This window comes from Xenopus tropicalis, chromosome 9 (genome assembly GCF_000004195.4).
Source record: "Xenopus tropicalis strain Nigerian chromosome 9, UCB_Xtro_10.0, whole genome shotgun sequence".
Lineage (NCBI taxonomy): Eukaryota > Metazoa > Chordata > Amphibia > Anura > Pipidae > Xenopus > Xenopus tropicalis.
The window spans coordinates 85220864-85248051 of record NC_030685.2 but is presented as its reverse complement, the minus strand read 5'-3'; the positions used below and the strand labels follow the sequence as shown (position 1 = coordinate 85248051).

General features: G+C 47.2%; 3 protein-coding genes across 3 annotated transcripts in view; 2 read left to right on the top strand and 1 right to left on the bottom strand.

Moving 5' to 3' along the window:
* Positions 1-27188, top strand: part of LOC116407773 — an 880143-nt gene that overhangs the window by 351004 nt on the left and 501951 nt on the right. The gene's annotated exons all lie outside the window — the stretch shown is intronic.
* Positions 440-13580, top strand: arpc2 (actin related protein 2/3 complex subunit 2). The gene is given in 10 exon segments (NM_001005634.1): positions 440-610; positions 3485-3519; positions 5914-6026; positions 8103-8148; positions 9323-9509; positions 10108-10201; positions 11238-11364; positions 11448-11548; positions 11780-11880; positions 13205-13580. Coding segments are annotated over 10 exon segments (900 nt in total). The 5' UTR covers positions 440-536; the 3' UTR covers positions 13227-13580.
* On the bottom strand, positions 15373-26182 carry krt18.3 (keratin 18, gene 3). The gene is made up of 8 exons (XM_031893780.1): positions 25728-26182; positions 21424-21506; positions 19926-20082; positions 17817-17981; positions 17480-17605; positions 16293-16513; positions 16152-16201; positions 15373-15554 (listed from the first exon to the last, which is right to left on the bottom strand). The coding sequence occupies exons 1-7, from the start codon at positions 26088-26090 to the stop codon at positions 16159-16161; spliced, it is 1158 nt and encodes a 385-aa protein (XP_031749640.1). The 5' UTR covers positions 26091-26182; the 3' UTR covers positions 15373-15554; positions 16152-16158.

Sequence of the window (27188 nt, the reverse complement as noted above, 5' to 3'; positions counted from 1 at the left end):
GGAAAAAACTTTGGCTAGTTCCCAAACTACAAACCCGCCAAGGCTCCAAAACAAATAGCCCAAATCTGTACTTTGGAAACCCACCTGGGCTTTAAATTAGTAGCCCAATTTGGCGGGAAAACCGCCAACCCTGAAAACAAGTGTATCGAGCCCAGTCAGTATCAAAAGGTTTGACGGCGTGGCCATAATGCTGTACGGAATAGTGAGATGGCGGATAACTTGCGATAGTTTCAGGGTCTTTAAGGAATCTGCTCAGTGGGCGACCGTGTTGGCGTGCGGAATAGTGAGACGCCGGGAATGATTTGGTTTTACATGCAGTAATGTGGCGGCCATGTTGCGGTACGGAATTACGCGCAGCCTGGTGAGGCGCGGGACGGAGGCGGCCATGTTTCTGTACGGAGGAAGCTGCTGTGGGCGGCGCCATCTTGCAGTACGGGAAGAGGGAAGTGGTTCTGGGCAGGGAGCGGCGGCCTGTCACACACTGACACCGAGATACCGATCCGACCCCTCCCTGCTGTCCCCCGCCAGGTGCCGCCATGATCCTGCTGGAGGTGAATAACCGGATCATAGAGGAGACCCTCAACCTCAAGTTTGAAAATGCGGCTGCAGGGTGAGTGCGGGAGGGCCGGGAGCGGGGTGAGTGCGGGAGGGCCGGGGGAGCGGGGTGAGTGCGGGAGGGCCGGGGGAGCGGGGTGAGTGCGGGAGGGCCGGGAGCGGGGTGAGTGCGGGAGGGCCGGGGGAGCGGGGTGAGTGCGGGAGGGCCGGGGGAGCGGGGTGAGTGCGGGAGGGCCGGGGGAGCGGGGTGAGTGCGGGAGGTGAGTGCGGGAGGGCCGGGGGAGCGGGGTGAGTGCGGGAGGGCCGGCGGGGTAAGTGCTGGCGGTGTATAGAGGGGGCGGCCGGCTGTGTGACTGAGACCGGGGTGGGTGGGGGCCCGGGATGGGTGGGGGCCCGGGATGGGTGGGGGCCCAGCTGGACATTGACCGATTAAAAGTTTTAATATGAGTATGGTGAGAATGGGCAATTCCTTATGTTTCGGAGCCCTCACACGGTTTTACGTTATTTTACTAGTTATCCCATAGGGGGAAGTGGATTGGGGTAGGAAGAGGAGTAGAGCTAGGGGTACATACCTGAGCTGGGGCAAATAGAGTGGGACTTGGGGTACATACCTGAGCTGGGGCAAATAGAGTGGGACTTGGGGTACATACCTGAGCTGGGGCAAATAGAGTGGGACTTGGGGTACATACCTGAGCTGGGGCAAATAGAGTGGGACTTGGGGTACATACCTGAGCTGGGGCAAATAGAGTGGGACTTGGGGTACATACCTGAGCTGGGGCAAACAGTGGGACTTGGGGTACATACCTGAGCTGGGGCAAATAGAGTGGGACTTGGGGTACATACCTGAGCTGGGGCAAATAGAGTGGGACTTGGGGTACATACCTGAGCTGGGGCAAGTAGAGTGGGACTTGGGGTACATACCTGAGCTGGGGCAAGTAGAGTGGGACTTGGGGTACATACCTGAGCTGGGGCAAGTAGAGTGGGACTTGGGGTACATACCTGAGCTGGGGCAAACAGAGTGGGACTTGGGGTACATACCTGAGCTGGGGTAACAGTGGGGACTGGTAAAGAAATGCAGGGCAGAAGTTGGAGGAATAAATATGGGGTGAAGTCTAAGGTGGGGTACATATCAGGGCTGGGGTGTAAGAGGGGCAAGAATTAACAGCGGCTTCTGGAAATTAAAGTTGGGGTACAGTGAATAAGGGAGACAGGGCAGAAAATAGGGAAATGGTATTGGGGTACTATGTGGGGCTTAGGGGGGGTTACAGTGTGAGGCTGGGTGGGAATGAAGCTCACACTCTAATAAGGGCTCAAGGGGTGGGGCTGGGAGCAGGGCCGGGTTATGAACATAATATGGGGTGCAAGGAAGGTGAGACGGGGGTAGGAAAGGGCTGCCCCACTGATAGAGTTAGTGCTATGTGGCCCTCCAGCTGCTGATCCTATTACCTTCCAGCACCCCAGGGCCCCTGCAGACTGAGCCTCTCTGCCTATGAGAAAGTTGCAGAATGTTGATACATTGTAGCAGTGTCAGTTACACTATAAATGTGTCTTTGCTGAGAGAGAATGCAGAGAGCTGCAGTTAAACCTTTCCAGGCCGTGTAAGTGGCCCCTCGGGGTGGGTGCCTGTTGCATTCTTGTTGCCCCCTACACCCCCACTGCAGACACCGTGAGGCTATCGGATGTGGTAACTTCACGCTCTGCACTGAGCTCAGAGATGGGAGAATACAGAGCTGAGATATGATTCATTCTCTCACTATATATATATATATATATATATATATATATATATATATATATATATATATATATATATCTGTATTCTGCTATTGGCCCCGCCCACTGTGAGACTTCAGAGAAGGAGCTACCATATACGGGGTGGGGGCCCAACTTCCTCATCCTGGGTGCATTTCTGCGCCTGTCCTGGCAGGTCCTATCAGTAAAGATTCCTCTAGCGTTGCAGTGCATGCTGGGACAAGCCCGGCTCTACTGGTAACCAGTAAAATTGCCTGTTGGGGCATGAACCAGACTGGACCCTGCTGCTTATTAGTGTCCGATATAAATGTGTGTGGCCCTAATACCCTATGATATCCTAGTTAGCATGGAAATGTATGCATAATTATGATTAGGAGCTGCCATATGACTTGCCTTGGCTGAAGAATCCATTCTAGACTTCAAGAGGTTGGGATGATGTAGAAAGTAATATTGTGACACAGTTTGCAATTGGTCTTCACTTTTTATTTCACTTTTTGTTCTGAAGCTCTCAATTTTGGAATTTTAGCAGCTATCTGGGTCCAAAGTACCTTAGCAACCATGGTGTGGCAGAACAAGGGATTGGCGTATGGTCAGTAGAGAACCTGAATACAAAAACAAGTTATAAAAAGTTACAAACACAATAAAATTGTAGCCTCATGGGGAAGTAGTTTGTTTGGTTTTTTTTTCATTGGCTGCCGGGGTCAGTGACCCCTATTTGAATGCAGGAAAGTCAGAAGAAGGCGGCAAATGATTAAAAAATAAATAATGAAGACCAATTGAAAAGTTGCTGAGAATTGGCCATTCTATAACATACTAAAAGTTAATTTGCTGGTCATGTGACGGTCAGATTGGGCGACAGAATCTCAGTTTATTTGTCAGGGTTTAAATATATACTGCTTTCCCCACACAGACCCAATACTGACCCCCCCATTAGATTTTCCTGCACCCCCAAACTGCTGCCCAATCCAGAGGAGACATCTCTATAATCCAGATATAGTGTCGGTTAGTTTTCTCTTGTCATTTTGCCGATAGGGGCAGAAAGGGGGGGGGTTGCCCTCCAAATTAAATTTTAAAAAACTGCAAATGAAAAAAAAGACCAATTGCAAACTTTTTTTTGCAAAAGTTAACTCAAAGTGTAATGCCGTATTAACCCTGTGTCTGTGTGTCTGTCCTACAGGAACAAGCCGGAGGCGGTGGAAATGACCTTTGCAGGTAAAGCCAATTTATAAACTCCATTCTCTTCGACTGATACAGTGGGGCTCTTTTATCAACAGTGGGCAGTAACCCATAGCAACCAATCAGGGATTACATTTTTCAGCCGGCTGCAGCTAGAACAATGGATTTAACAATCAGATTGGTTGTCATGGGTTACTGCCCACTGTTTGCCCACTGCTGATAAATGAGCCCCAGTGTGTCTCTGGGTTCTAGCAGTGAGCAGCTAATACAGCATAGCCAGTACAGGGTCCCTAGGGTCACTGACTCCTAACAAACAGCTGATTTATTCTTGGGCTCTCAAATGTTTCCTGTTTATTATAGACAGTTACTATTCTCTGTGGGAAAAATGGTCAGTGTCATGAAGTGCCAGAAAGTTCATTTACACATCTGGGTGCCTTATGGGTGGAAGGGAGCAGCCCTCCTGCATATTCTGCACTTGCCTTGTGAGCTTTCAGCTAACCTATTGTTTCTCCTACTCCCATGTAACTGGAGGAGTCCCAAGCCGGACTTGGATTTCTTACTATTGAGTGCTATTCTGATACCTACTGGGAGCTGCTATCTTGCTCCCTTCCCATTGTTCTGCTGATCGGCTGCTGGGGGTGAGGGGGGGGATATCACTCCAACTTGCAGCGCAGCAGTAAAGTGTGCCTGAGTCTGAGCTTTCAGAAGGAGCCAGCGCTACACATTAGAACTGCTTTCAGATAACCAATTGTTTCTCCTACTCCCATGTAACTGGAGGAGTCCCAAGCCGGACTTTGATTTCTTACTATTGAGTGCTATTATGATACCTACTGGGAGCTGCTCCCTTCCCATTGTTCTGCTGATCGGCTGCTGGGGGTGAGGTGGGGATATCACTCCAACTTGCAGCACAGCAGTAAAGTGTGCCTGAGTCTGAGCTTTCAGCCAGCGCTACACATTAGAACTGCTTTCAGCTAACCTATTGTTTCTCCTACTCCCATGTAACTGGAGGAGTCCCAAGCCGGACTTGGATTTCTTACTATTGAGTGCTATTCTGATACCTACTGGGAGCTGCTATCTTGCTCCCTTCCCATTGTTCTGCTGATCGGCTGCTGGGGTGGGGGGGGTGTGGATATCACTCCAACTTGCAGCGCAGCAGTAAAGTGTGAGTGAAGTTTATCAGAGCACAGGTCACATGGCTGTGGCACCCTGGGAAATGAAGAATATGTGACAGTATTCCTTTAAAGGAACAGAATGCACACTTACTCCTATACCTTACACCCCCTGTGCCAGCCACCTGGCAAGCAACCATAGCATATGGCAAACACTTGGTAGAGCGGATTTTATCCCTTGGAAGCGCTTACATCCTACAGGCACAGGGTTTACTTCGGGGAACTCGTCCCTTTATAGTCACTTACTGGTGTTTATTCTCCTTATAACACTTACTATTGGCAGGAAATAAAAGGCAATAAAAAACCTCCAACTTTAACTGCATTGAAACCTATAAACCTAATAGGATATTAGTCTGTTTCCTGTACCGGTTTTTGTGCTCGGCTCGTGTTCTGACATAGTAAAATCCATTTGGGTTACAATCTAGTAGAATAGGCAGGTGCCCAGCAAGGGGGAATAACGCACGACTGTAGTCAGGTGGTCGCATTTATACATCTCTCCAGTGATTCCTTTTTGTTCCGGAGAGGCAGCACAGAATTGTGCTTAGTACAGGGGAATCCCTATGTGCCATAGTTTTATGGTATCTCTCTGTACAGGCTATGAGCAAACTTAGGGGGCTGTTCCTGCTGAATTGTGCTTAGTACAGGGGAATCCCTATGTGCCATAGTTTTATGGTATCTCTCTGTACAGGCTATGAGCAAACTTAGGGGGCTGTTCCTGCTGAATTGTGCTTAGTACAGGGGAATCCCTATGTGCCATAGTTTTATGGTATCTCTCTGTACAGGCTATGAGCAAACTTAGGGGGCTGTTCCTGCTGAATTGTGCTTAGTACAGGGGAATCCCTATGTGCCATAGTTTTATGGTATCTCTCAGTACAGGCTATGAGCAAATGTAGGGGGCTGTTCCTGCTGAATTGTGCTTAGTACAGGGAAATCCCTATGCTGCCATAGTTTTATGGTGTCTCTCTGTACAGGCTATGAGCAAATGTAGGGGGCTGTTCCTGCTGAATTGTGCTTAGTACAGGGGAATCACTATGCTGCCATAGTTTTATGGTATCTCTCTGTACAGGCTATGAGCAAACTTAGGGGGCTGTTCCTGCTTAATTGTGCTTAGTACAGGGGATTCCCTATGCTGCCAAAGTTGTATGGTACCTTCCTCTATAGACTTTTGTTTCCTTGGCTGTATTATTATTTTTGCGCTGCTGGGTTTAGTGCCAGGGCTTTGCTGATCACTTCAGTAACCTTAATTCCCCTTGTGTTACAGATTTTGATGGTGTCCTGTATCATGTGGGGAACCCAAATGGAGACAAAGGGAAAGTCATGGTCAGTATTTCCCTCAAGTTCTACAAAGAGCTGCAGGAACACGGAGCTGACGAGGTGAGCAAATCTATCCGTATGGCCAGTACCTGGGGTAAGAGGCCTTGTGTACCAGAGAATGTCCTTCATGGATTTATATTGTGTCACAAACACAGTCCCCCATGTGTGATAAAACACAAATTTTGCCCAGTGGTAGTAACGCATAGCAACCAATAAGATGCTTGCTTTTAAACAGATAAGTAATAAGATGCAATAAGTGCTACCTGCTGATTGGTTTTGTTTGGGTAACTAGAGCTGTAGCATTGCACCTCTTTCTACATAATCCCATATTAATGTTCTGCAAGGGTTTCTACTCCTGTTATAAATATATATTATATAAAGCCAGCCACACTGTACCACATAGCATCTAAGTTGGGCTGAACCTACCTTGGCCACCAATTGTATCACAATAGGAGGTTATACAGACCCATTAGGAGAGTAAAACATCCACGGCCAAACAGGGTCAGTTTCCAAAAACTTGCCCAATATATGTATATATCTTTAACCTCATACTTGGCTAAAAAGCTGGCAACTCGGGCGTTACTTTTGCATTATATTCTTCCTATTGCAAATTGTGCGTATTTGGCTGTATATCCATTGGGTACCAGGCGACTATGTCCTGCCTGCAATACAGGAAGAGCTGCAAAAAGGTGTAAAATGTATTTAGGACAGAGTCAGAGCGACCAATCAGGTTGCATCTACTCAGCCTTTTGGTAATTCACATCCCTCCAGCGACAACTCCCAGCATCCCCACGAGAGTGAAGACTGACTGGAGTTTAGGATCAGCAACATCTGAAAGGCAACAGATTGCCCATGGCCTGATTGGCTAATTGTGACCTGAATTTTATTAGCCAACAGTGGTAGAGCCCTTCATGTTACTTCATTGCTTCCTTCTGTACCTTTTCTTAGCACCTCCTCCTTACAAACTTTATTTGGCTTACCGAGCCAAGCAATTCATACCCCAGTGAGACCCTTAGTTATTTTTTCTGCATGGCAGCTTCTGTAATGTTTTTCCATGATATTTGCCCACAGTGGTTATTGTTTCATTCCGGGCAGATATTGGATTTCTCTGGGCAGAACAAGCAGTATGTGCCACTCGCTCAGTCCTGTATAATATGTTACTTCTGCTTAGATCTGTATAAGACTGAGGTGCATTGCGCTGAGGGTGCTTCCTCTGTGCTTTATTGGCCGGGGGGGGGGGGGGGGGACAGCCTTTTATGGAAGAAAACAAAGAGGCTTCTCTGTTACCCGGTGCTTGCACAGCAATGTGGTGTAAGAGCAGGAAGTGTGTCAGACTTCCTCAGTTCCCCTGTGCAGCGAGCCTGCATCGCATTAACATCCCATTCTGCTCGGCATAAACACCAACACCACAGGAATGTTCTCTGGATCCTTACGCTACCCCGGCCCGGCTCCAGAAATACACTCCACTGGTCATGTGATCCCAGTACGGGCACACCCATACACACGTGCACAGCTCTAGGGCAGGCCCTGTCTGGCTGGACACTGTTTATGTGACATGGCCCTATCCCAAGCGACCTGGAAATATCTTGATACAAATAAGGGGAAGGCAAATTATAACTTAATGGAAATGAAAGGAACAGTTCAGTTTAAAAAGTGTCCATAAGGCCTGGGGTGCACGTGGTATTGGGTGTTTTACCCACCATGCAAAATGCAACATTGGAATGAATGTTAAAATCATTAGTGATTGCTAAGAATTTAGGAATGGGGGTGGATAAATTTAGGGTGTTCTGATACTACATTTTGCACATAACAAAAACAAATCCCAGTGGCAATGGCAGCTTCAGTGTATTATTGCTTATCCTAAAGGGTGTGATAAGAATTCTGTGAGGTCTGGTTGCAGGGATGCTTTGCAGCAATGTTGCAAGGATGTTCTTTCATTCCGTGCTCCCCCTAGTGGCAGAGTCAATTAATGGACAAAAATAGCATAAAGAATATTTATGGATATTTTCCTGTATAACGTTAATACAGACGGAGCACATTGTAGCTGCAGATAAGATCACTCTGTGCTTTCGCTGGGATATTGGGCACAGTGGTATTGCCAAAATTCTCTAACTTAGATATTTTTTCTCTTTGCAGATTCTGAAGAAGGTTTATGGCAATTATCTTGTGGCCCCAGAGCCTGGTGAGTATTCTTTCCCTTCAGCTCTTATTCTGTTTCTCTTTTAGATGCCGTATGACTAATGGCCTGTTACACTTTTCTCTTTCCTGCTTTACTGTAAATTATAAGTTGTGTTATTCAATTACACAAGTGTGTGTTTGTGTCCTCTTCCCCTCTATATTCCTTCTCTTAGGGTTATGTCACCCCTGTGTTTTCCCCACTGTCATATGAGGCAGGACATTGCCCTGTTAGTGCACAAATGGGCAGATTTTGGCATAGAAATGTAACCGCATGCATTTTTGCACCAGAAATTGTCCCATCTGTGCAATAACGGGTCAATGTTGTGCCTTTCAGTGCACAGTGATAATATTCTGAGACCATTTGCAATTGATCTTCACTTTTTATTTTTTGGGATTTTTTAATTCTTTCACTTTTTGTTCAGCAGCTCTCCAGTTAGGAATTTTAGCAGTTGTCTGGTTGCTAGGGTTCAAATTATCTTAGCAACCGGAAAGTGGTTTGAATGAGAGGCTGGAATATGAATAGGACTGGGTCTGGTTAGACAGATAAATAATATAAAGTAATAATAACAATAAAGTTGGAAGCTCACAGAGCAATAGTTTTTTTAGCTGCCGGGGTCAGTGACCCCCATTTGAAAGCTGGATAAAGCCAGAAGAAGAAGGCAAATAACCCAAAAACTACAGAAAATAAATCATAACATATTAAAAAGTTAAGGGCACTTGGTTGCATGGGTGTTGTTAAGTTCCATGGACAGGGGGCCAAATACTTAACACAACCCCCCATTCACTATTAGGGTGACCATCTCCTGTCAAGTAAGCACACTGGCTCTTTCATGTGGTTGCCATTCAGAGGGAATGCTGGGTGATTTGGGGGAATTTGTCCCCCAATCCTGGGTCACATACTGCTTGACATCGCCCTATGTGCACATACATACAGGTTAGCGGTAGGCAAGTGTAGCACCTATATAGCGCCTCTTGAGTAGGGGGATAAACTCCAGCCAATGAGAAGTCACTCAGACTTTAGCCATTGAATGCAGTAGAGAAGTCCTACTCGGCAGCTGTATAGATACTCAATGTAATCCAACTAGTGAGTAGCAGCGCCAAACAGACCCACTTACAGCTATATTCCTGTAACTGCATGATTTAGTATCCAGTGATCAGTCAGTCTGTTCCATCCGCAGGTTACAATGTGTCTTTGCTTTATGACCTGGAGGTTCTGCCTTCCAACAAGGACTCCGTCGTCCACCAGGCCGGCATGCTGAAGCGCAACTGCTTTGCCTCCGTCTTCGAGAAGTACTTCAAGTTCCAGGAGGAGGGAAAGGACGGAGAGAGGAGAGCCGTGATCCACTACAGGGACGATGAAACCATGTGAGTGCGGTGGGGTATCCGCACTTCATACGTTTTTAAGGGGTTGTTTATAAGTTAACTTTGTGTTATGTAGAGAGTGATATTCTGCTACGGTTTGCAATTGGTCTTAATATTTTATTTGTAGGTTTTTTTTTTTTCTTCATTATTTTAGCTTTCCACTTTGGAGTTTTGGCAGATATCTGGTTGCTAGGGTCCAAATAGCCTTAGCAAGCAGAGGATGGTTTGAATGCGAGACTGGTATATTAATAGGAGATAATCTGTATAAAACAATAAGTAATAAAAAGTAACAATAAAATTGGAGCCTCACAGAGTAACAGTGTTTTGGCTGCCGGGGTCAGTGACCCCCATTTTGAAACTAGAAAGACTCAGAGGATAAAGGCAAATAATTGAAAAACTATAAAAAATAAATAACTAAGACCAATTAAAAGTTGTTTAGAAATGGTTATTCTATAACATACTAAAAGTTAACTTAGAGATGAACTACGTTCCTTCTGAACACAAAGAAATGTTACTCTTTTCAAAGAGACACAATGTTGTGTGTAATAGGAATAGTGTTTGTGGCACCCAAACCAAACTCCAGCCATTTTGTATCCGACAGGTACGTAGAAGCAAAGAAGGACAGGGTGACAGTTGTGTTCAGCACGGTGTTTAAAGATGACGATGATGTGGTGATCGGGAAGGTTTTCATGCAGGTCAGTGTGTTGGTTACACAGGCGCCCGTATTGTGTGTGATTGTGCTGTAATAACACTTACCTGCTAATTACCCAGACACACAGCTCTGGTTCTTTTGTAATTCCTGCGCTGTTTTCCCTCCCGATGTTCAGTTTGGGGGTTCCGTTCTTGATCTCCACATATATTTGGAAGCGTTATGACACTGTGAAGATTTAAACCTTCCTCCTCCTCCTTTAAAGAACTCCTAATAATCTATAAACCGATTGGCGGATTAGTAAGGGGCATCTTAATTGGAAACTGCCTTTCTTTTTAACTGGGAATTGTCTGATCTTCACAGTTTCCAATTAAGGTGACCCTTACTGATCTGCCTATTGGTTTATAGATTATTAGGAGTTCTTTAAGGAGGAGGAAGGTTTAACTCACCCCACCCCTCAGTGATTGCAATAGCTTACCAGATACCCCGGGCCAGTGCTTCTGTTAGCAGAAAACTGCACCAGCCCGGGGTATATTTGAAGAACTTTGGTGCGATCTACCTTCCTCTTCTCTGTTTGTATGGGCACTACAGTAAAATATCCGGATTTCATTTCTAAAGGTGGCCATATGCGTTAAGATCCACTCGCTTGGTGAGGTCACCAAGCGAGCGGATCTTCTCCCGATATCCCCACATACGGGTGGGCGAATGTAGGCCAATTCGGTCGTTTGGCCTTGGGGCCAAACAATCAAATTATAGCTGCACTAATGGACGCAGTCGGTTCGGGGACCGCATCAATGATGGGCAATTTCAGGCCAGATATCAGTCGGGCATGCCCCTCTTTGCTGCCCCTACACAGCCGATAAGCTGCCGAATCGCTCTAAGGGACTGATATCGGCAGCTACAATCTGCCCGTTTATGGCCACCTTTAGTTTGGCTTTTACTCTACTGCACGTGCGTTGAACGGACTGGAACAAAAAGAAGACGGAACATTTTGCCACCCCCCAATGATTTAAACTTTAGTTCTGTTAGAGTGTGCAGCCCCTCAGCAATGTTTTTCAGTCTCATTGATTCCTTTTGTGCAGGAGTTCAAGGAAGGGCGGCGTGCCAGTCACACAGCTCCTCAGGTGCTTTTCAGCCACCGGGAGCCGCCCCTTGAGCTGAAGGACACGGATGCAGCGGTCGGGGACAACATTGGATATATCACCTTTGGTAAGTTGGCTGCCAGGTAGCAGGGCCCTATATAGTGTATCTGCCATAACTGTGCTAACCTGCTCCTGTTATTCCCTCCATAGTGCTCTTTCCTCGTCACACCAACGCCAACACGAGAGACAACACCATCAATCTTATCCACACATTCCGCGATTACTTGCACTATCATATCAAATGTTCCAAGGTAAGTGTGGGACCCGCCCCTCTGCTGGCATTTTAAAGGGACAGAACAGAGAGTGGGGCAGAGCAACTGCTATGGGAACAATAGGACATGTATCTAGCAATCTGCAGGTTTTAATATGGCTGCTATAAGCTATGAGAGAGAAAAGGACAAGTAAGCCTAGCGTATACACAGCATCCAAGACTGTGTGAAATCTCAGCCCCCACTCTTGTGCTGTATCCCCCCCTTCCGCAGGCGTACATCCACACTCGCATGAGGGCAAAAACATCCGACTTCCTTAAGGTTCTGAACCGCGCCCGCCCAGACGCAGAGAAGAAAGAAATGAAAACTATAACGTGAGTATGGGAAGGGTTGCTGATGAGATGCTTTTGGGGTTAATAGCACTAATTGTGTGCTCATCCTGCTTTTATTATTGGTTACTGTTTGCAGTTTGCCCTTCTCTGGCTATTTACTATAATTATGATTTATATATACACTTACATAACCCACACACACTAAGGCAAGGCCCCACGAGGCCCATTGTCGGCCTGTGATCCACCCGTACGCTTGTAGTTGTGCCTGAATCATTGAATCCGCCAGGTTGGAGACTCACTCCGTTGATATGTTGTCTGATAAGCTCAGTGCGGGTATGCACCCTGGCCAATTCAATGGGTGCGGGCACAATTCAAGTGTAGGAGTGGATTGTCAGACTGTTTTATGGCCAGAGAACCTGCCTGTGTGTTTTTGGAATGTGGGGGAAAAAAATTACCCGTGAATATGGGTGTAAACTGTCAGAGCCTTTATCAAATACTATGAGACTGAATGGGTGGGGATTGTGTATTTAACAAACCTATACGTTATGGAGCAGATAAGAAAATACCCTGTGTACTAGCTAAGTGCCTTTGAGGAACCACTGTTGCCCAAGCCCAATGTTCTCTATTTTAAGGATATCCCTGTGTCCAATTGATATGCAAGCAGCACATTGGTGCAGTAGGTAGTATTGGGGCCCTGCAGCTTCAGTTGCAGTCTGGGAACTCTCTGCAAGCAGTGTGTGTGTTCCCCCAGTATCTGCATACATGAGTGATACTCAGAGTTCCCTGTATAACTCGGCCTGCAGCCTTGTGCCTTTATATGGGCACAGAACCCCTCAGTGACTGCTAATATCCTTATCATTTACAGTAGGGGGTACATTATCCCTTATAATACATGAGTGATACTCACAGTTCCCTGTATAACTCAGCCTGCAGCCTTGTGCCTTTATATGGGGGGCACAGAACCCCTCAGTGACTGCTAATATCCTTATCATTTACAGTAGGGGGTACATTATCCCTTATAATACATGAGTGATACTCAGAGTTCCCTGTATAACTCAGCCTGCAGCCTTGTGCCTTTATATGGGGGGCACAGAACCCCTCAGTGACTGCTAATATCCTTATCGTATACAGTAGGTGCTGGATGTTGTAATGGAAAGCTTTCCCTTAACACTTCCTACGTGCGACTGCAGCTTTGTGGGGGCAGAATAGTCACCCCCTTTATACCTCTGTGTGCTATTAAGTTGCCCATTCTGACTCACCCAGTGATGGTTCCATCCTTCTGTTTAATAAGAAATATGAACCCCAATAATGGCTTTAATACACTCAGCTCCCCTTAACTAAATCTCCATGTTTTCTTCCATTTTAGGGGCAAAACATTTGCCCGCTGATCCCCGGCACCCAGGCCACGGGCAGACTGGTGATCTGGTTGGTATCTGCTCTCCCCTGGCACAGAACAATGCAGGATGGATCCAGTATGTTGTGCATTGGAGGTGCAAGTCTGTTAATTCCAATGTATTTGAATCTGTGCTTTTTGCCAAGACAGAAAAAAAAAACGGTAAAAAAAAAACTCAGTGTCATTGCCACTGTTTAACCCCGCCCCCTTCCTCTCATGTTTTGCTTCTGAATCTCCCTGTTTTGTTACTGCGAGTCCAGAATCCTGATGCGAGCGTCACGTGGATGAACTGAACAGTTATATGATCATGTGTTTTTGGAATTGTTGATAATAAATCTTTCTACCCTAATCCTGACGCTGGTTATTCCCTATTGTTCCTGCTGAATTGTACAGGGGAATCCCTATGTGCCATAGTTTTATGGTATCTCTCTGTACAGGCTATGAGCAAACTTAGGGGGCTGTTCCTGCTGAATTGTGCTTAGTACAGGGGAATCCCTATGTGCCATAGTTTTATGGTATCTCTCTGTACAGGCTATGAGCAAACTTAGGGGGCTGTTCCTGCTGAATTGTGCTTAGTACAGGGGAATCCCTATGTGCCATAGTTCTATGGTATCTCTCTGTACAGGCTATGAGCAAACTTAGGGGGCTGTTCCTGCTGAATTGTGCTTAGTACAGGGGAATCCCTATGTGCCATAGTTTTATGGTATCTCTCTGTACAGGCTATGAGCAAACTTAGGGGGCTGTTCCTGCTGAATTGTGCTTAGTACAGGGGAATCCCTATGTGCCATAGTTTTATGGTATCTCTCTGTACAGGCTATGAGCAAACTTAGGGGGCTGTTCCTGCTGAATTGTGCTTAGTACAGGGGAATCCCTATGTGCCATAGTTCTATGGTATCTCTCTGTACAGGCTATGAGCAAACTTAGGGGGCTGTTCCTGCTGAATTGTGCTTAGTACAGGGGAATCCCTATGTGCCATAGTTTTATGGTATCTCTCTGTACAGGCTATGAGCAAACTTAGGGGGCTGTTCCTGCTGAATTGTGCTTAGTACAGGGGAATCCCTATGTGCCATAGTTTTATGGTATCTCTCTGTACAGGCTATGAGCAAACTTAGGGGGCTGTTCCTGCTGAATTGTGCTTAGTACAGGGGAATCCCTATGCTTCCATAGTTTTATGGTATCTCTCTGTACAGGCTATGAGCAAACTTACGGGGCTGTTCCTGCTGAATTGTGCTTAGTACAGGGGAATCCCTATGCTTCCATAGTTTTATGGTATCTCTCTGTACAGGCTATGAGCAAACTTAGGGGGCTGTTCCTGCTGAATTGTGCTTAGTACAGGGGAATCCCTATGTGCCATAGTTTTATGGTATCTCTCTGTACAGGCTATGAGCAAACTTAGGCGGCTGTTCCTGCTGAACTGTGCTTAGTACAGGGGAATCCCTATGTGCCATAGTTTTATGGTATCTCTCTGTACAGGCTATGAGCAAACTTAGGCGGCTGTTCCTGCTGAACTGTGCTTGGCAGTTTTTTAGGAAATGGTTTACATGAAACCCAGCCAATGGTTTTGGTGCCCGCTAGGCTAATTGTGCGCTTAATTGGCATCCACTTAAATCTCCAATCTCTGCTGTTCAGAAGGGTGATGAATCTTTTGCACCAATATTCTAATCACCCCCTTATTGTCCCTCTCCTTCCTATAACTCCTCCCATGCATGCCCCACCCCTTAAAGACACAGGAATCTCTCATTTGTATCTCTAATTCCCGTTGGCTGTCCGTATGTACTCAATAAAACCTGCTCACATTTATCAGCAGCTGTCACATAAAGCAGCAGTACCTAAGGAGTATGGAACCAGGGCTGCCATTGGACAAAACCAGGCAGGAGTCCTGTGCAGACTTGAGTAAGGGGGCAGGGTTTGGACGAATCAGAGGGGGAGTTGGGCAGATGTGAGGTAGGATTGGATGAATCAGGGGTGTGTTGGGCCCCACCATTTCTAATGAGAACCCCGCACAGAATAAAGGCACATTCTGCTAGCAGTTTCAGGGAAGCCCTTTTATAGATGCCGGGGAAAGCCCTGCAGCAGGAATATATCATACATTTAGCTTTCCATAATAAATATGGTTGGCCAGGAAGCGAGACAGGGACACCTTGTTTAGACTTGAGCTTTATTAAGTGCTGACAGAATCGGCAGAGAGTGGGGAGTGAGGCTCAGTGCTTGGAATCGGGGGGCGAGTGGGCGGAGCAAGGGGAATGAGCCTCCATGTAGCACAGTAAGGCTATAACTTTCTCTTCTCACTTCCCCTCTGGATCTAAGCCGGGGGCCTCTGTACCTGGGTGGGTAAAAGGGAACATTAGTTTAATAGAAGGTACAAATTACCCATAAGCCTCTATAATACATTCAGTTAACGCAAGACCCACCTAGATATGACAAACATCTTACATTAACTGCTTGGTATAGGCCCCACCCACTTTCCTGTCATTCTATTCATATGGGTCACATGGTGTGACTGAATCGGTGGAGGCAAAACACCCAGATATGATGAATGTGCCGAGTTCCAGATACAATCCACCATTCCATATATACTGTAATATATACCAATACTGTGTAGGGTTCCCCCCCCCCCCCCCAGGTTAGACCACCTATAGGCCAGCCAGTGCCCCATTTATACACCCCTAGAAATGCTTCTAGGGGCTTAGTTACTCAGCACCCATTGTGGTATCGCTGCACCCATTGTGATATCACAGCACTTATTGTGGTGTCGCTGCGCCCATTGTGATATCACGGCACTTATTGTGGTGTCGCTGCGCCCATTGTGATATCACGGCACTTATTGTGGTGTCGCTGCACCCATTGTGATATCACGGCACTTATTGTGGTGTCGCTGCACCCATTGTGGTATCACTGCGCCCATTGTGGTATCACTTACTGGCTTTTCAGTTTGTTCCATTTTCCGGGGGCAGGTCAGGCTGCTCCTCTCTGCAACAAAAACATTCAGATATTTTCATTGTCACTTAAAGAGGCAGTAGCCCTCAGTAAAAGCATAAGGGGGTGGGGTCAGAATTCTCACTTGTTCAGGAATCCATCCAGCAGGGTACGATAATCATGAATTTCATTTTCCAGTTTGGACTTCAGGTTGAGCAGGGCCTCGTAGGCTCGCACTTGGCGCTCTATGTCGGCCCGGCAGGCCGCCAGTTCCTCCTGCAGTCGGGAGATTTGCTGGTTCAGGTCCATCAGGTTGGAGCCATAATGGTTTTCTGTGTCCCTCAGGGCATTTTGCAAGGAGTCCACCTGGTGCAGGGGCAGAAACATTAGTAAGGATTGTGATAGTGAGTGATGGGCCCCAGCCTGGGGCAATTCCCATCAGCCCTTTCTCATTCCCACCATAGACCTTTCAGTTACTGACTATAAAGGGGTAGTTCACCTTTAATTGTTTTTTTTAGTTTTTGAATAATGTGCTGCCTTCTGACTCTCTTTAGATTTCATTTGGGAGTCACTGACCCCGGCAACCAGTAAACTACTGCTCTGTGAGGCTACAATTTTATTACAGGTATGGGACCCGTTATCCAGAATGCTCGGGACTTGGGGTTTTCCAGATAAGGGAATCAAGTACAGGTACTGTTTTATTATTACAGAGAAAAGGGAATCATTTAACCATTAAATAAACCCAATAGGGCTGTTCTGCCCCAATAAGGGGTAATTATATCTTAGTTGGGATCAAGTACAGGTACTGTTTTATTATTACAGAGAAAAGGGAATCATTTAACCATGAAATAAACCCAATAGGGCTGTTCTGCCCCAATAAGGGGTAATTATATCTTAGTTGGGATCAAGTACAGGTACTGTTTTATTATTACAGAGAAAAAGGAAATCATTTTTAACAATTAGAATTATTTGCTAATAAAGGAGTCTATGGGAGATGGCCTTTCCGTAATTCAGAACTTTCTGGATAAGGGATTTCCAGATAAAGGGTCCTATACCTGTATTATTTTTATTTCCTTATCTTTTTTTTTTTTGTTCAGGCCCCCTCCTATGCATCTTTCAGTCCCTCATTTAAACCACTGCCTGGTTGTTATGGTAATTTGTTCCATAGCAACCAGATAGCAGCTGAAATTCCAAATTCAGGGCAGCTGAACAAAAACTAAATGATTAAAAAAAATGAAGACCAACTGCAAATTGCCTCAGGATAGCATTCTTTATACCATATTAAAAGATCATTTAAAGGTAAACAACCCCTGGTTTGGTGCAAAATCTCACCGTTTTTTCCAGAGTCTGACGCTCTATTTCCAGCGCCTGGAGCTGCCGCCGCAGGTCGGCCACCTCGTTCTTGGCTTGGTCCAGGGCCTTGTTGTTAGTGTTGGCTTCCTGGGACATGTTATCCAGCTGCAACGGGGGGTCAGAATGAGAATGACTATTCAGTTACACTGCACACTTACAGGTGTTGTTGAACTACAACTCACATCATGCCTACAACCAAAGGGAGCTGGAGTTGTAGTTCAACAATGCTGACTCGCATTATATTGTAAATAATGTTTTATTCATCCACTTAGAAAGTCCCTACTATTAACCCTTTGGAATATCTTTAGCCACTTACCTTTTTCTTATAAGCCGACTCAGCATCTGTTCGATTTTGCTCCGCCAGCTTCTCGTACTGACCCCGAATGTGGGCGATACTCTCGTTCAGGTCAGACTTTTTGGGTCCCTCAACTTCCACCTTCACATTGTTATTTCCAATCAGCGCTTGCAGGGATGCCACCTCCTTCATTATAAAGAACAGAACATGGTACCAACTGGGACTTTACACTGTGCCACTGTGACAGAATGCTCTGTTATACAGATAGCTAGAATCTCAGCCATAAAGCAGGGCAGGACTGCTGCTTACAATGGGGGATCAGATAGGATCTGTGCCACTGTGACAGAATGCTCTGTTATACAGATAGCTAGAATCTCAGCCATAAAGCAGGGCAGGACTGCTGCTTACAATGGGGGATCAGATAGGATCTGTGCCACTGTGACAGAATGCTCTGTTATACAGATAGCTAGAATCTCAGCCATAAAGCAGGGCAGGACTGCTGCTTACAATGGGGGGATCAGATAGGATCTGTGCCACTGTGACAGAATGCTCTGTTATACAGATAGCTAGAATCTCAGCCATAAAGCAGGGCAGGACTGCTGCTTACAATGGGGGGATCAGATAGGATCTGTGCCACTGTGACAGAATGCTCTGTTATACAGATAGCTAGAATCTCAGCCATAAAGCAGGGCAGGACTGCTGCTTACAATGGGGAGATCAGATAGGATCTGTGCCACTGTGACAGAATGCTCTGTTATACAGATAGCTAGAATCTCAGCCATAAAGCAGGGCAGGACTGCTGCTTACAATGGGGGGATCAGATAGGATCTGTGCCACTGTGACAGAATGCTCTGTTATACAGATAGCTAGAATCTCAGCCATAAAGCAGGGCAGGACTGCTGCTTACAATGGGGGATCAGATAGGATCTGTGCCACTGTGACAGAATGCTCTGTTATACAGATAGCTAGAATCTCAGCCATAAAGCAGGGCAGGACTGCTGCTTACAATGGGGGGATCAGATAGGATCTGTGCCACTGTGACAGAATGCTCTGTTATACAGATAGCTAGAATCTCAGCCATAAAGCAGGGCAGGACTGCTGCTTACAATGGGGGGGTCAGATAGGATCTGTGCCACTGTGACAGAATGCTCTGTTATACAGATAGCTAGAATCTCAGCCATAAAGCAGGGCAGGACTGCTGCTCAAGGGTATGTTTGGATATATCAATATAGTAAGTGAGCATTCTCTCTCTAATTGCACCCCAGTTTGCCCTCATTCTGGTGCTCCCCCCAATGCGCAGCTTTTGGTCACCCCTGTGGGACCCTCAGAGCCTGGAAACTGCTGCTCTTGGGGTTCCTACTGACAGATGAGCCCGTGCGCAGACACGATCGCTGTGTCAACTGCAGCATAAACATCCCAGTCAGCTGATTCCTTTTGCCCCAGGGGCAGGTGTTGGCACAAATAAACACCTCTATCCGCCCCGCTGGGCATGTGACCACAATGGGCCGTCCCTTAATATGTTCTCTGCCTCGGGTAATGGGAGGAGAACAGCCTCTTAAATAAACAGATACAATCCTAAGGCGAAATATGGAAATTTCCCATAATCCCCACAGCACCTGGAGCCCCAGCCATAGCTCCCATTGGTTATTCCTTCATCAGTCTCCAAACTACAATCTGAGGCTGATGATTGGCTGGCTGAGACTCCCTGTGCGGTTAGTCAGTTACTAAGAGACCACCTCAGGGTCAGTGACCCCCCCATTTGAAAGCTGGAAAGAGGCAGAAGAGAAAGGCAAATAATTCACAAACTATAAAAAATAAACCATGAAGACCAACTGCAAAGTTGCTAGGAATAGGCCAGTCTATAACCTACTAAAATAAAGCGGTTTGGCCCCATTAAACTGAATGATAGTGTTTCCCACGGATCACAGAGACCAGTGGGATTTCCCAGCCAATCAGATATAACCTACTCACTAGCCATGGGGAGGAGAGCAGCCCAGTAGATTTATTGCTGTCTAAGTGCTGCAAGGAGACTGGATTGGCTTTTCCAGGGGAACAGCCAATGAGGGGCAGGGGGCTTAGGAGCTGCAATGGGCCCCCCTGTGCCCCCCCCCCGGGACTTTCCTTTCTCACCTCCTTGTGGTTCTTTCTCAGATGCGCCAGCTCCTCCTTCAGCGTCTCCAACTCGCCCTCCAGCTTCATGCGCAGGAAGTTGGTGTCATCTGTCATCTTGCGCAGCCCCTGGGTGTCCTTCAGCACCCCATCCGCGATGCTCTGCTCCGTCTCTATCCTGGCAGCACGAAACAGGCATCACCCAAGGCTGCCGGCTACAGCCCACCCGGGTTATTCTTATATACCCCCATGCCCTCTGTTGGCATCCCTCGCAGTTTTGTCTATGGCAGGAGATTTTCTGGCATTTAGTAGCCATAAAAAAGTAGCCGCTACTAGTAGCCCTTAGGGTGAAGACACACAGGGCTACTAGTAGCAGCTACTTGTCACGGCTACTAAACCCCAGAGAATCCCCTGCCATAGACAATACTGAGAATTGCCTCTGCTAAACACACGTAGAGACAATTATCAGTAAAAGATCAGCATTGTCTGTTTTAGTAGCCACAACAAGTAGCTGCTACTAGTAGCTCTGTGTGAAGACACACAGCTGCTAGTAGAACTACTTGCCGTGGCTACTGAAATAGACAATGCTGATCATTTACTCATAAGGGTGAAGACACACAGAGCTACTAGTAGCAGCTACTTGTCATGGCTACTAAAACAGACAGTGCTGATCATTTACTGATAATTGTCTCTACGTGTGTTTAGCAGAGGCAATTCTCAGTACTGTCTATGGCTGAAGACACACGGAGTTACTAGTAGCAGCTACTTTTTCACAGCTACTAAACCCCAGAAATCCCCTGCCATAGACAATACTGAGAATTGCCTCTGCTAAACACACGTAGAGACAATTATCAGTAAATGATCAGCATTGTCTGTTTTAGTAGCTGTGACAAGTATCTGCTACTAGTAGCTCTGTGTGTCTTCACCCTTAATACCAATAAGACATTTACATCCCACTATAACAATTGCAAAGCCGTGGGCATCGCATAGGAATTCCCTTTCATGCCAGCTATCTGGGCGCTATTCAGCTGCAGAACAATTATTTTAGAATGCCCTATTCTTAGCAACATTTCAATTGGTCTTCATTTTTTAATTGTTTCCTTTCTTCTTCTGCTTCTTTGCAGCTATTAAATGGGGGTCAGTGACCCCGGCAGCCAAAACCTATTGTTCCAGTTTTATTGTTATTGTTATTTTCTATTACCTTTTTTTTTATTTAGCCCCCCTATTCATATTCCTGTCTGTCTTTCAAATCAAAGCCTGGTTGCTAGGTTAAATTGGACCCTAGCAACCAGATAGCTGCTGAAATGCCAAACTGGAGAGCTGCTGAACAAAAAGCTAAATAATTCAAAAACCACAAAGAATAAAAAATGAAGACCAATTGCAAATTGTCTCAGAGTAGCCCTCTCTACATCATACTAACAGTTATTGTAAAGGTGAACGAAGGGTCCTGGATTTAAAGGGACCTTGGGTGATTATGGGTGCAGTTATTCTGCCCAGGACTGGGTGGTACCAAACTTACTTCACTTTAAAGTCGTCGGCGGCCAGCCTGGCATTATCAATCTGCAGCAGGAGCTTGGCATTGTCCATATTCAGAACTTCTACCTGCAAGAAGCACAGGGACATGGGGATAATCAACATGGCAGCTCTAACATTATGGATCAGAACCTTCCAGGAGCCAAATGATAAAATACATATTATTACATATATTTTTATTATTTTCTATAGACTGGTTGGTACCAGGGAGGAACAGCTGTGGGCCCAGACCCAGTCCGGATACCGGTACAAAGTGTTTGGATCTTATAATTGGCCCCGAGCAGAACATTAGAATTCCCTGAACCCCGGGGCAGGCTCTGAGTCCTACTGAGAAACGAAATATTTGCTTTTGGGGCTGTGGGGAGTTTGCAGAAATTCTAACCCTATGTAAATTGTGGGCATTAAATTCCAGCTCTGCCGGTTCTGCACTCGGAGGCGCCGTCTGCCTGACACTGAGAAAAGCAAATAAGTAACAGCGCCGAGCCCAGAATAGAACCCACAGACTGGGCCGAGCTCCGCGTTAGTGTCCTTTATATGGCATCGCTGTACAGACACATCAGTCCTGCCCCAGTGAGCTTACAATCTAAGGTCCCTATCACATTCCTATCAATCCCTGCCCCAGTGAGCTTACAATCTAAGGTCCCTATCACATTCCTATCAATCCCTGCCCCAGTGAGCTTACAGTCTAAGGTCCCTATCACATTCCCATCAGTCCTGCCCCAGTGAGCTTACAATCTAAGGTCCCTATCCCATTCCCATCAGTCCCTGCCCCAGTGAGCTTACAATCTAAGGTCCCTATCCCATTCCCATCAGTCCCTGCCCCAGTGAGCTTACAATCTAAGGTCCCTATCCCATTCCCATCAGCCCCTGCCCCAGCGAGCTTACAATCTAAGGTCCCTATCCCATTCCCATCAGCCCCTGCCCCAGTGAGCTTACAATCTAAGGTCCCTATCCCATTCCCATCAGTCCCTGCCCCAGTGAGCTTACAATCTAAGGTCCCTATCCCATTCCCATCAGTCCCTGCCCCAGTGAGCTTACAATCTAAGGTCCCTATCCCATTCCCATCAGTCCCTGCCCCAGTGAGCTTACAATCTAAGGTCCCTATCCCATTCCCATCAGTCCCTGCCCCAGTGAGCTTACAATCTAAGGTCCCTATCACATTCCCATCAGTCCCTGCCCCAGTGAGCTTACAATCTAAGGTCCCTATCCCATTCCCATCAGTCCCTGTCCCAGTGAGCTTACAATCTAAGGTCCCTATCACATTCCCATCAGTCTCTGTCCCAGTGAGCTTACAATCTAAGGTCCCTATCGCATTCCCATCAGCCCCAGCCCCAGCGAGCTTACAATCTAATGTCCCTATCACATTCCCATCAGTCCCTGCCCCAGTGAGCTTACAATCTAAGGTCCCTATCACATTCCCATCAGTCCCTGCCCCAGTGAGCTTACAATCTAAGGTCCCTATCACATTCCCATCATTCCCTGCCCCAGTGAGCTTACAATCTAAGGTCCCTATCACATTCCCATCAGTCCCTGCCCCAGTGAGCTTACAATCTAAGGTCCCTATCACATTCCCATCAGTCCCTGCCCCAGTGAGCTTACAATCTAAGGTCCCTATCCCATTCCCATCAGTCCCTGCCCCAGTGGAGCTTACAATCTAAGGTCCCTATCACATTCCCATCAGTCCCTGCCCCAGTGGAGCTTACAATCTAAGGTCCCTATCACATTCCCATCAGTCCCTGCCCCAGTGAGCTTACAATCTAAGGTCCCTATCACATTCCCATCAGTCCCTGCCCCAGTGAGCTTACAATCTAAGGTCCCTATCCCATTCCCATCAGTCCCTGCCCCAGTGAGCTTACAATCTAAGGTCCCTATCCCATTCCCATCAGTCCCTGCCCCAGTGAGCTTACAATCTAAGGTCCTTATCACATTCCCATCAGTCCCTGCCCCAGTGAGTTTACAATCTAAGGTCCCTATCCCATTCCCATCAGTCCCTGCCCCAGTGAGCTTACAATCTAAGGTCCCTATCCCATTCCCATCAGTCCCTGCCCCAGTGAGCTTACAATCTAAGGTCCCTATCCCATTCCCATCAGCCCCTGCCCCAGTGAGCTTACAATCTAAGGTCCCTATCCCATTCCCATCAGCCCCTGCCCCAGTGAGCTTACAATCTATGGTCCCTATCCCATTCCCATCAGTCCCTGCCCCAGTGAGCTTACAATCTAAGGTCCCTATCCCATTCCCATCAGTCCCTGCCCCAGTGAGCTTACAATCTAAGGTCCCTATCCCATTCCCATCAGTCCCTGCCCCAGTGAGCTTACAATCTAAGGTCCCTATCACATTCCCATCAGTCCCTGCCCCAGTGAGCTTACAATCTAAGGTCCCTACACACACACATCAGGAGCCAGTTAACCTGACTGCATGTATGGAAGTGTGGGAAGAAACCCTAGAAGCATTTATAAATAACCATTATTAATAATGTTCTATTTGAAAACAATGTACATGAAGGTGAACTTCTCCTTTAAATCTGATCCCACAAACACCGATGAAACAACCCCAGGGGCAGTATCACATGGTTCTGTTGCCCCGGGGGGGTTAATAACAATACAAGCTGCTGGGGCAGAAGTTGCCACATTACAATTCTGTCAAAGTCACTGAGAGACCCGACCGGAGGGCAGAAAAACCTGTTCCCCCTGTGTCTCATCAAAGGGCAAGAGACTGCCGCCTATCTCTCTCCTGGGGAATGTGACCAAGGCCAGTACTCCCCGGCCGGCTGTCTCTCATGGAAAAGCCTTTAATGCTTCCCTTCCCAGAGGCCTTTGCGCCGAGCGGTGTGCGCTGCGGCAGGTACAGCTTCTACAGCCGGATCTGCCGGTTTAGAGCCAGAAATTCATCCTTTGGGGCAATAACACTCAGGCACATTGCAGGTGTTTAAATGCCCTTTAGTAGCTTAGAATGGAGGAGAGACTAAAACGCACCCAGACCCTAAACCGACCAAAAACACGTGTAATTTGAATTTCTTATTATTGTGGTTTTATATAATAATAAAATGGTTCATTTCTGTACTGTGAGACATTTACTGAGAGTTTTCTACTATTCTTTGGAATAGAGAAGGTGCTTCTACTGCATGGGGTGCCAATCAGGGGGCATGGGGTGCCAAGCTGGGTGCCAAGCGGGGGGGGGCAGTGGGACCCAATACTGGGTAAGCTGGCACTGAGAGTCTCATTAGACTGAAGGGAGTAGCTTGATCTTTCCAGCTGTCAGCAGCAGAACTCTAATCTCCCACAGAGCTGTCTCTCACTTAAACTGAGCCCCCAAATGGCCATAATGTACAATACAACAAAGCAACTTATTTTGCACCCTGGAGAAGGCAGGATTTTGATTGGCTGATCCTCTGCTCATAAAGCGCCAGTATTATGAGCAAAGGATCAGCCAATCAGAATCCTGCCTTTCTCCTCACCTGGGCCCCAGTTCTTTGTTTACCTGTTCAACACACTGCAAGGGTTAAGTACAGTCCCTCCAGCACCAAACCCCATAAACACAACCATGCAATTCCTCCTGTCTGTGTAATGTGGCTAAATGGTATTTCCCTATGTTAACCAACAGCAGGAGGGCCGCCTTACTCCCTTGTACCTGTAAGTAAGTGGGATGCAGGATACTTGGTATCTCCCCATGTTAACTAACAGCAGGAGGGCCGCCATACTCCCTTGTACCTGTAAGTAAGTGGGATGCAGGATACTTGGTATCTCCCCATGTTAACTAACAGCAGGAGGGCCGCCATACTCCCTTGTACCTGTAAGTAAGTGGGATGCAGGATACTTGGTATCTCCCCATGTTAACTAACAGCAGGAGGGCCGCCATACTCCCTTGTACCTGTAAGTAAGTGGGATGCAGGATACTTTTCTTTTATAACTAGGGTTGGGGGTCAATGGGAAAGGATTGCACTTGTCTAGTCGCATTATAGTGACCCTCCAGCTGTTTAGGATTTGCCATTCAGCAATAGCAGGGGGGGGGTACAGTAAGGCTGGGTGATCCCTCTATGGGGGCAGAAAGGGGCAGATGGGAGAGCTGAAAGGAGTAAATATGAGACACAGCAATAGGAGGGGCAGGCTGGGGGTAAGTGGGCAGCTATAAGAATCTCCATAATATAATAATATAATAATATAATACATAGGGTGGCATTATTCTGAGAGTGGCATAAAAAGGGTAAATTGGGGGGGTGTAACTGGCAAAGGGGTGCTATAGAGGGGTTTTTCTCTGATTGGACAGTTATTAGGGACTGGGCATGAAACCCACCTGTTGGCGCAGTGGCTGCAGGGGGTCCTGGTAGGAGTCCCAGTCCCGGGTCGCTTGGCTCTTCTTGGCGTTGATCTTGTCAATCTCGTCCTGCAGTTTATGATTCGCCTCTTCCAGGGATCGGACCCTCTGTAGGTACCCGGCCAGCCGCTCGTTCAGCCCCTGCATCACCTCTTGGTGGTTGTTATTGAGCAGGGAGTCCATGCCGGAGCGAGTGGAGGGCAGCATGGTATCCATTCCAGCCCGCAGCACCAGTGGGTCAATGCCCCGCAGCGAGGGGAGCCGGGAAGGGGCCAGGGATCCAGATAAACTGGAGAAGCTTCCGCGCCGGCTGGGGGGGTCGTTGGATCCATAGAGAGCCATGGGGGCAGGGGGCTATGGAGAGACAGAGAGACAGGGACAGAGAGACAGGGACAGAGAGACAGAGAGACAGAGATAGAGAGAGAGAGGGACAGAGAGACAGGGACAGAGAGACAGGGACAGGGACAGAGAGACAGAGAGACAGGGACAGAGAGACAGGGACAGAGAGAGAGGGAAGGAGAGACAGGGAAGGAGAGACAGGGACAGAGAGAGGGGCAGAGAGACAGGGAAGGAGAGAGAGGGACAGAGAGAGGGGCAGAGAGACAGGGAAGGAGAGACAGGGACAGAGAGAGGGGCAGAGAGACAGGGAAGGAGAGACAGGGACAGAGAGAGGGGCAGAGAGACAGGGAAGGAGAGACAGGGACAGAGAGAGGGGCAGAGAGACAGGGAAGGAGAGACAGGGACAGAGAGACAGGCAGTTAAACCAGAAGGGGCAGAAGATAAGAAAGAGAAAAGTGGCAGCACTGGGGGCACAGAGATGGGTGCAAGGTGGCAGTTAGAGTGGGACACAGGCCGACAGGCTGAGCAGTGACAGGCTGGGTAGGAAAGTGCTGAGACTGGGCTGTAGGGACTGCCCCCTGCTGCCCCCAGCCCTCTGCTCCATTATTCATGAGTCTTACCTGCATGACCAGGAAGGGGGCGGGCCCTGCCAGTGACTCCGCCTTCCCCATACAGGTGATCTAATGCAGGGATTTGCATGACTGCTCCTCAGGCACAAAGTAACACTGAATCATTTTCACAAAGGATTTTGGCTAAAATCTGCTAAAAATTGTGTTTTTAATGCTAAGATATTAACAGTCTGATTAACTATATACCCTGCAGCCTTGTGCCTTTATATGGGGGGCACAGAACCCCTCAGTGACTGCTAATATCCTTATCATTTACAGTAGGGGGTTCATTATCCCTTATAATACATGAGTGATACTCAGAGTTCCCTGTATAACTCAGCCTGCAGCCTTGTGCCTTTATATGGGGGGCACAGAACCCCTCAGTGACTGCTAATATCCTTATCATTTACAGTAGGGGGTACATTATCCCTTATAATACATGAGTGATACTCAGAGTTCCCTGTATAACTCAGCCTGCAGCCTTGTGCCTTTA

What these genes read in the sequence shown, in the direction of transcription:
- krt18.3 (XM_031893780.1), bottom strand. Translation starts at nt 26,090, where the DNA reads ATGGCTCTCTATGGATCCAACGACCCCCCCAGCCGGCGCGGAAGCTTC. An exon ending in GCCGACGACTTTAAAGTGAA is followed by an intron (nt 20,083 to 21,423) that starts GTAAGTTTGGTA and finishes TCGTGCTGCCAG; the next exon opens with GATAGAGACGGAGCAGAGCA. An exon ending in AGTCGGCTTATAAGAAAAAG is followed by an intron (nt 17,606 to 17,816) that starts GTAAGTGGCTAA and finishes CCCCCGTTGCAG; the next exon opens with CTGGATAACATGTCCCAGGA.